Here is a 9,357-nt window from a genome sequence, read left to right on the forward strand (position 1 = left end):
TATATTATATTATACACAAATACAGGTCTATTCACAAAAGGGTGAAGAGTTTGGAGAAAGCAGAAGTAAACAATCCAGGACAGCATAGCTCAACTGGAAAAATTCTCCAAGGTTCAGCTCACTTTCCAGATCAACTATGTTGTCCTAGATTGTTCACTTCTCCAAACTTCACCCTTTTGTAAATAACCCTGATAGTATTTATTATTATATTTAGGTATTGTATCCTTTACTTTTTTATGTTGTTCTGCCTCATCTGTACTTGTGTATTTTATTATATTTTAATTCACAGTTTCAATGTAGATTGTTTATTTAACAACAAAAAAACGACTTTGTTTCCTTTAGGTCTCCTTGCTGGTCTGAAGATGAGAAGATATGTGCCAGGAATGTAAGCAATGAAGTGCACTTCTTTGAAGACAACAATTTTGGTACGATAATTAACAGAATATGAAAAGAATACCAACTGTTCAAATTCTCACAACCTAAAATGAGTACAGAAAACCAGATTTACCCAAAATGTGAGATGCATTTCACAAGTGATACAGGTCCTTTCTCTGATTGTTACACATCTGATATTTGCGATACACCTACATAACTAATCACAAATGTTGGGTATAATGTCGGAACTTTCATTCTGCGGCATATAGATCACCTAAATATGTAAAGTAGATTGTTAATTAAACACTCTTGTCTAGCAGAAACGATAGTTGAATTCTAAACTTTTTAGTTTTTTTAAGTGCTACGTTGACAGCAATGAATGTGTATATATTTCATTGTTTTTAGACTTTCACAGTTAAGTAGAAGATAATATTGTTTTTTCTTGCCAGATACCATTGCAAATAAACTACACTTACAGAAAGTAAGCGATTTTGAATTGTCACCTGGAGATCATCCTTGCAAGGTAGAGTATCACCATGTTATTTCATGGCTAATGGTTAATCAAAAGGTAGAGGCAGTTTGTTTCAGTAAATAAAGTTGTGTTCACTGTGTAGTTATAAAGATCTGCCTTGTTAAGTATAATAAGACTTGAAAACCTACTACTTATAAAAGTAGAATGTGTATGTCTGATAATGCTTACCCCCTATCACTCCATTTCTAGCCTTTCAGTCTGGTCACTGAACCTCTGATTATTATTAAAGTGAACAAGTACTTAGGTGTCAACAAAACTATCCTAAGGCTTCATTCACACTGCTAAGAGCTGGCCCATACAGATCCGTGCGGCGTGCACGGCCGTATCGGGCTGCTCCGGGGAAGGACAGGTGCTGCATGTGATTGTACGCAGCAGCCTGTTCTCTATGGGAGTACGCTGACATATGTTCACCCGAAGTGCACATCCGTGAGGGTGTCTGTGCTCGGACGCAGACAGGATCCATCCTGTTTGCGTACGAGTACGGACATCGGCACAGATGTGCAGCTTGGGTAAGAGTACGGCCGCATACTCCCTGAATGAGGGCTTAAAGGAGAGTTATGGGGTGAGTGAACTCACTCATCCCCATAATTCAAGCCGACCTGTGACAAAGAAGCTGTCGCAGGTCGGCACTGTTGATCGGAAAGTCAGCAAACACACCGCCGATCGTTGACTTCCCGATCCTCTCTCTGCAGAGTGGTGACTGTCAGTCACTGCTCCCTGCAGGGATTCCCCCCTCCCCTCTCTGTTTCTCCAGCACTGACTGGAGGAATGGATGGGGAAGGGGGCGGACACAGCTGGCTCTGCCTCTACAGAGGCGGAGCCCGCTGTCAATCAGCCAGCTGAGTGGATCCCGACAGCACTATCGTGATCCACAGTATATGTCCTCCTGTGACCCTGAGAAGAACTATGGGCAAAAAAGTTCTCCTCCTTAGTTCTTTAACAGGATATCCCTAGCAGTCTTGCTGGGATGGATGAAGGGCTGAAATATCTTTTCCAGAGAGAGAATGTTGCTCTGGGTTCCCTACAGTGCTAATCACATGCGTCAAGTTCCAATCATTTGGTTAAGCGATTTCTGCTGATTTCAGCCATTCAGAAGCCTTTTCCGTAGGCCTCATGTAACCAAGAAGCAGAAACATAAGACCTGCAGTTTGCACAGAAGGGGAGCCAGAAATATAATAATATTTCATTGCCACAGAAGTAAGTCCTACATCTGTGTCAGCACCAGCATGTACACAAGCTCTTGGCTGCCGTAGCTAATAGAAGTGATTTGGGTGACTGATACACTTCTACAGTGTATGTAACGACAACCTTCCCCACCTCGAGGTTACCTGTACTTCCTGGTTTTTTAAAAGAAAAAAAGAAAAAAAACTTTAAGTTTAAAAAAAAAAATGCAACCCAAAAATGTAAAAGCCTCCACCCCAACGTTGCTGCACATACAAACACGCACGTCAGGTATGTAGGCGTATGAAAACCCTCATTTTGCCACTCGTATTGGGTATTGCTGTGCATGCTTTAGTAAGAGTTATAATTCTAGGACCATCATTCACTGTTAACTCTAAACTGAGCTGCAAGGGCTTTTAAAGCAAATTCTCCTTTTTGAAACTTTTGTTTACATAATCCTGCAGTAACCTAAAAGACCGTGGACTGTGTGGTTGAGTTTGGATGGGGAACTGGTCTACTGTAGCAACCAGTCAGCTTAATGCTCTCGTATTTCAACAAATGGGGGAATAAAGCACAGTTCCAGGATTCTAACTGTGTATTTCCCAATCCATTGCAAAAAGAATGGATTGCCATTTACTGGGTTAAAAAAACTCAAGGAAATAGATCCTCGAAGCTGTGCTGTTACTTTTGATGATTTTTTTTAAATTCTTTATTTTAAAGTTTTCATAACACAGATAATCACATAAAACCCATAGGTTCACAACAGACACGTCATCTATTATACAGCTTCTTCAAATAGTAAACTAGGTTGGGCCTAGCCATCCCTCAAGTAGAAAAAGAATCCTGAGTATTGTAAGAGTACATTTAACGGGTCTGGAGGCAGCATATAGACAGACAAATACATAATGGAAAAGGGAGATCACAGTGGCAGTATCACATCCCAACGAGTGAGACGTACGGTGCTTCAGAGCTAAGTGCAGTCAGTATAAGCTGTCTATTAAGAGCGAGGTTGCCCTAGGGCGTTATGCAATTGCTGGCCACTGTGAGGTAGCAGGGAGAGTCCGGTCAAGGACAAAACAGGAAGTTAGGACTAAGGTTGTTGGTGGTGCACAATGGGAAAAGAGGTTCATCTTCAATCATTAAGTTCCAGCGTAATTCTAGACTGTAGACGGTCAGACAAGACAACATAGCCACATGCGGAGAACATTTATGAGAACAAGAACCAGTAGGATGCAGTAGGGACAGAAGCGGAAACAGGCAGAGGGGCACAGGGTATGTTAGGATCCAGCGGGGGGAGTGAGTCTCCCCCTCTCAACGAAAAAGAGGCTCTTTATGAGACCATCAAGGTACTATATTCTGGATATAGAGGAACTTCAGCCAGTAGTTACTTTGATGTTTGCTTGGATATCTTTTGGATAATGCAGCCATCCCATCATCCTCCACCCTTGTCGTTCCCAGCATCTTCTAAAGCAAGGGTTAGGATTAGCTGCAGAGGTATAGTTCCGCTTTAATCACAACCACTCTGCACTCTCATTAGTCTAGGCTGACTCTCTAATGAAAATATTTAAAGTGCAATATTTCATTGGTGTTGACAATATAAGCACAGCTGATCTTTTGCAACCTATCTAGGTAGCAGTGTATGTTCCTGGAAGCAAAGGAGCGCCATCATTTGTAAGACTTTACCAATACCCTAACTTCAGCGGACCGCACTCTGCACTAGCAAATAAGAGTTTCTTCAAAGCAGACCGGGTGATCATGCTATGGAATTCAAAAGGTAATTGTTATCTAATAAACAGTGCATCTTATACATTGAATAAGAGTGCTTGGAGCACTTTCTTTTAAGGGAATGTGTAGCTTTTTTGTAGATATACTGTACATATGAATGTGATCAGTCTAAAGCTAACCTGTGCTTTGCCCATGCATGGCAAATTAACGGGTCCTTAATGCTCCCCTCCACAGCAACACATACTCAGCCCCATTAAGCCAACAAAAGTAAGGAAAGGCTGCCCTGTGTACATTTCCAGTCCTTGTAGTTGGAGATTGCACAGAGTTGAGGGCTTTCTTCCCACCTTCAGATCACAGCCTTGGGCTAGTCACCATGCTGCCCCATACCTGAAGAAGCTGGCACTTTCTTCAATCCTGGCAGTTGAATAAAGCAGAGGATGGTGTGAAAATGGGAATTACCTAAAGTAACCCTGTGCTGGAGTGAGAGAAAAATATTGTGGTTAAAAAACATTCTAATAGTTGTAAAGTAAGTAAATAGCAAGTAAACCATATGTAAAATGGCCTTACCTAATAAATGCAGGGGTCCCCCAGTGACGATTTACAGGGTTGGAAGGCAGGAACTTGGTTGTTCATGGAAATCTGCATATTTCAGTTCCTTGGGTTTTGGGGCATCCAAGGTGCTGAGAATTGAAATGAAGGTACATGTAGGTACTGGAGTGACTGCAATTAGTTTATGATGGAAGTGGAGGTAGTTTTATAAACTGGCAGGTTTACTTTATTTACTACAGTCGTGATCAAATCTCTTGGGTACAATATCCTCCAGCAACATGTCATTGTGAGTGTTTACGGGGCAGTCAATTTAAAAATGCCTCAATACTGTTCCTAGTCTACCATGTAATCCATTTACTGCATTGCTGTAGCTTGTGTCCTTGTTCTGCAGATAGCATTGTATTATGATTCCACAAGGTCTTTACAAGGCAAGAAATGAATGTTGTCATAAAACTGAACTATGCTTCATCTTTTCCTCTGGTCATTTAAGCTCCATTACTTCCCCTTGTCTCACCTTAAAACTCTGTTTTATGTTTCTTATGTAACAGCCAGTGCAGTACTAGTCACTGCCAGCACTGACGTGGACAAAACTGGAGCCTCTTACTATGGGGAGCAGACGCTGCACTACATTGCAGTCAATGGGGAAAGTGCCGTTGTACAGTTACGTAAGTGTGATGAACTTTATTCTGTATAAAATTATAATGTGGAAAGAAACAAGAAAAGTATGTTCTTGCCGGCTTCCTACATAACCGAACAGTTATGCTTATGTATGAAAAGTCAGTCCTCCTTTCATTTTCAGCTCCGCACTTCAGAAATGACAGTTGGAAGTGGACTGTCTTAGTAAAGCTGAACTCCAGGGAAAAAATAAAAAGCCGTTCCGTTATATTTTTGTCTACATAAAATATTTTTAAATTATACACCTATATACATTTTATGCTAATGTTCCCATTCACTGCAGAAGAGGGAGAGCCAGCACATCAAGAAGGTTCTACTGTACAGTGCTAATCAACACTCGGAGCTTCCTCACAGCAGGTTGGAGCAAAGTGACCTAAGCAGTATGCTGCTGTTTCATTTTCCTTTCATCGAGCTGTGGGGAAAGATGGTGACCAAACTATTTTGGTTAAATATAACAAAAAATAGGTCACTCAGCTGGTTATGCAGAATTGCAGGGGAGACAATGAAGTTCAGCCTTCATTTTTATTTTGAACCCATATCCTAATCATTAATGCTGCATATGGATAGGCTGCTTTGTTGTCCACTTAGATAAAGATTAGACTGACGCTAACAATACAGTTCTAGTGTAAGACACATCTGTCATATTGGTTGCAGACATTTTCCAACTTGCGACAGCAGGTAAGTTGAGCTCCGTCCCCACCCCCTCCACAACACGCTGTTGTCTTGGGACATGCAGAGGGAGAAGACGAGATAAAGACAGCAGAGTGGAGGAGAGGGGGAAGAGGATTGAGCTGAACTGATAATCTTAGTGCTGATGTGCTATGTGTATTGTCTGGAGTCGGCAGTGTGGAGGAGAGAGTGGAGGGGGCGAAGGACAAACTGTGGCATGGATGGGATGTGTAAGTGTTCGTAGACCAGTAACATGACATGAATAAACTTTGATAGGATGTGCCCTGAGCTGCTGCACCTCCACAGGTTCTCATGAACGTGCAGCAGCTCCTACCAGCTGCTGTCATTTAATAAGAGAGGAGGATCCCGAAAATATTGTCGGAGTTGCTTCTCAGCACAAAGCTTAGCCCTGCCCACAGTATATTACACTAGATTGTAAGCTTATGGTGTATTTTTGATTACAGGAGTACATTGCAAAATGTATTCCTGTATCATTGGGAAACTAAAAATGCCAAAAAGTGTACCCCATAATTCTCTGTTAGGTAGACCTAGAGACAAAAAGAAAGACGTTTAAAGTAGGGTATACACGGTGTGAATTTCCTACGAAAGTATGTCTTTGCAACATTCATTTGAATATCTATCTGATTAGTACGGTGGAATTGACACACACGTAAACTACAATGTTCCCGGAAATTTTAATAGGAGCGTGTTGGAAAAGTTTTCTTGATTAAAAAAAACCTGTCAATGTGGTTTTCTTTCGGAAACTGCATTCATTCCAAAATAAAATGTGAAATAAAAGCAAACGTTAAATTTACATTTTGAATGACAATAGGCAAGTTTCTGAATGTTCCTACAGTTATTTTTCGTTCCAACGTTCATGCAAAAATCTACCTGTGTATACCCTACTTTTGTCTGCTGGTGCTGCTTGCTCAACCATTTTACAAGAATAACAATTTACTTAAGGTGCCCATACACCTATCGATTATCGTTCAGAAATCGTCCACGAATGGTCTTTTCGAACAATAATCAATCAGTTGATGGGACACCCAACGATTTTTTTACTGTACTCCTGGCTGAATTTTCTCAATGGGTGAAGCAAGAACAGTGTACATGCTCAAACGAAAATCCATTCTGTCGATCAACGAAATTCGGTCAGTTAGTATTGCTAACGAACGATTATCGAAAACGACATTGGTCTGTGCAGGAGGGGGTGTTTGAGCTCGAAGGAGGGTTCTTGGCTGCAATGAAAATTCCCGATCGAAAATCTATAGGTGTATAGCCAGCTTAACCTGTTCACTTGAGCAATCGTTCTCCAAATGTGATGGTCTGCTAGTTCTCCAGCACTTTCACTTCTTCCCCAAAGCGAAGGGTTTTATCTCTGACAGAGGCACTGTTGGACTGCCTTTGCTTAAGCAGCCAGGTATTGACTGCTCTGTACACAAAATCTGCCCTCAAAGGCAGTAAATAAGTGGAAGTGTCAGAAAAGTAGTGGCTGCTCGGACCTGGAGGGAATCCGATCCAGTAAACACATATATTTTAGGGCAGCAAGTATTATTTATTTTATAGGAGTACCAAGGTGGAGCACTTTAGCAGATAATCAGAGACTGTTTTGGTAGTCTGTTTGTTTCATTCTGTATAGGGATGCACAGATACTTTTCGAGTACCAGTGCAGATACTTGGCATTTTCATGAGAACTACCAGGGTTTCAGCGGTTGCAGCTGGGACCTGGCTCTGGCGCTCCACCACTGTCCTGAAATCATTAGTCTATATTGTTTTCGAAAAACTGTCACATGACAATAAACAAAAATGTATCACTACTCGTACTTGTAACTACTCGGCAAGTACCAGTACTCGAACTCGCAAAACTGGTATCTGTGGATCCCTTTTATTTATATTTATAAAAACAAAATCGTACATTAAAACATGTAGTCTTGTAGCTCAAAAGTATCGGTACATGTACTCGTACTTGTACTGAGTACTGTACTTGGTATCTGTGCAACCCTAATTCTGCACATATGTTTCTTTTCCTAAATGAACTATCTGCATAATTTTGATATTTTAGATATGCAATAAATTATCGTCAAAACATATTTAAAAAAAACTAGATTCACTGCCAAATACTGGTCCTGTTTTGTTTAGCTTTCATTGGCGCAGCAAAGTGTCAGATTAAAACTGGAAAGGCAACTCTGTTTCTTACTGTTAACCCCTAATGACTATTTTAAACTGTTGCTTTCATAACTAAAGTGATTCTGGTCAGGAGGCTTTACTTGTGTATGTGGTTTATAATCACCCTCTGTCAGGCAATGAAATGCTGGAGCCAGTAACAATTGCTTTCAGGAGGTAACGTATGCCTTCATAACAAAGCAATGTTCAGATAAAACTAATGTATCAAGTGAATTACTGTGATCAACAGTTACAGTTGCGGATATGGTGTGTTCAGGTTCCTCTTCACTACAGCCATTGGTAGTGCATATATTGTGATGCTTGATCACAATATATGCACTATGTAAATGGATGTGCACTCTTCAATGTACATTCCTCCCTTACGTGTGTGTGTGCGCAAGCGCTTAGTAGAGGCCATTTAACTGCTGATGAAGATTTAGGTTCATACACCTCCATCAGGATATAAATCAATGCACCCTAGGGGGTTAAGGAATATCTTAAAGAACATTATTTTAGTTTTGGGTAGAATTGGAGATTACCCCTGTCACATATTTTTGCAGTTTAGGACATACAGCATGACGTGAGAAAGAATTTCTGCAAAGTAAGGGAAATCCTCTCTTAATTGTCACTGGTGTCTCCATTGGAACTCTATTCTTGTTCTGGTGACACACCACAATAAATACTTTAGGGGCCCACGGTATCCAAAACAGAAAAATAATTTTATTTAGTTATTAGCAGAATTGTCAAACTGATGTTGCATGGAGTATTGGTATTCTGATTTCAATTTCTAAAAACAGGTAATGGCCGTCCTCTAATTTTTTACCTTTTTATTTTGTGTTTCCTTTCCAGCAAAAAATGGTCCTATTTATGATGTGGTGTGGAACAAAAATTCTACAGAATTTTGTGTTGTTTATGGTTTTATGCCAGCCAAAGCTACCGTTTTCAACCTAAAATGCGATCCTATATTTGATTTTGGGACTGGCCCTCGGAATGCTGCCTTCTACAGCCCTCAAGGACACATATTGGTGCTAGCCGGGTTTGGTAACCTGAGAGGTCAAATGGAAGTTTGGGACATCAAAAATTACAAACTTATTTCCAAGCCAACAGCTTCCGATGCAACCTACTTCGCCTGGTGCCCCAATGGGGAGCATATTGTCACTGCTACTTGTTCTCCGAGGTTGCGAGTTGGAAATGGTTATAAGATCTGGCACTACACTGGTTCTATATTACATAAATATGATGTGCCTGACAATACAGAACTGTGGCAGGTGTCTTGGCAGCCATTTACAGGTGGAGTGTTTCCAGCAAAGCCCATCGTTTATCAGCCCATACCTGGAGAAAATCCAGCAGAGGAGAGCAAACCAGCTCAAGCATACAGGCCGCCAGCACTGAGGAACAAGCCGGTCACTAGTTATAAGCTGGTAGGTATCAACAGTTCACCGAACAGCTTATTGCAGGATTTTGTTCTTTGCTTCTTTTCCTCTGGCACTGATCAAATTTAAAGCCAA

At 40.9% G+C, this 9,357-nt stretch overlaps 1 protein-coding gene across 1 annotated transcript in view; it reads left to right on the plus strand.

The window, feature by feature from the left end:
- EIF2A (eukaryotic translation initiation factor 2A) overlaps nt 1-9,357 on the plus strand; it is a 42,184-nt gene that overhangs the window by 18,031 nt on the left and 14,796 nt on the right. The window contains exons 6-10 of the mRNA XM_018565883.1: nt 343-425; nt 825-898; nt 3,698-3,842; nt 4,891-5,007; nt 8,699-9,270. Of these exons, the coding sequence (XP_018421385.1) occupies nt 343-425; nt 825-898; nt 3,698-3,842; nt 4,891-5,007; nt 8,699-9,270 (991 nt within the window). The remainder of the gene's footprint in view (nt 1-342; nt 426-824; nt 899-3,697; nt 3,843-4,890; nt 5,008-8,698; nt 9,271-9,357) is intronic.

Source organism: Nanorana parkeri, unplaced genomic scaffold, assembly GCF_000935625.1.
Source record: "Nanorana parkeri isolate BGI_ZX_2015 unplaced genomic scaffold, ASM93562v1 scaffold898, whole genome shotgun sequence".
Lineage (NCBI taxonomy): Eukaryota > Metazoa > Chordata > Amphibia > Anura > Dicroglossidae > Nanorana > Nanorana parkeri.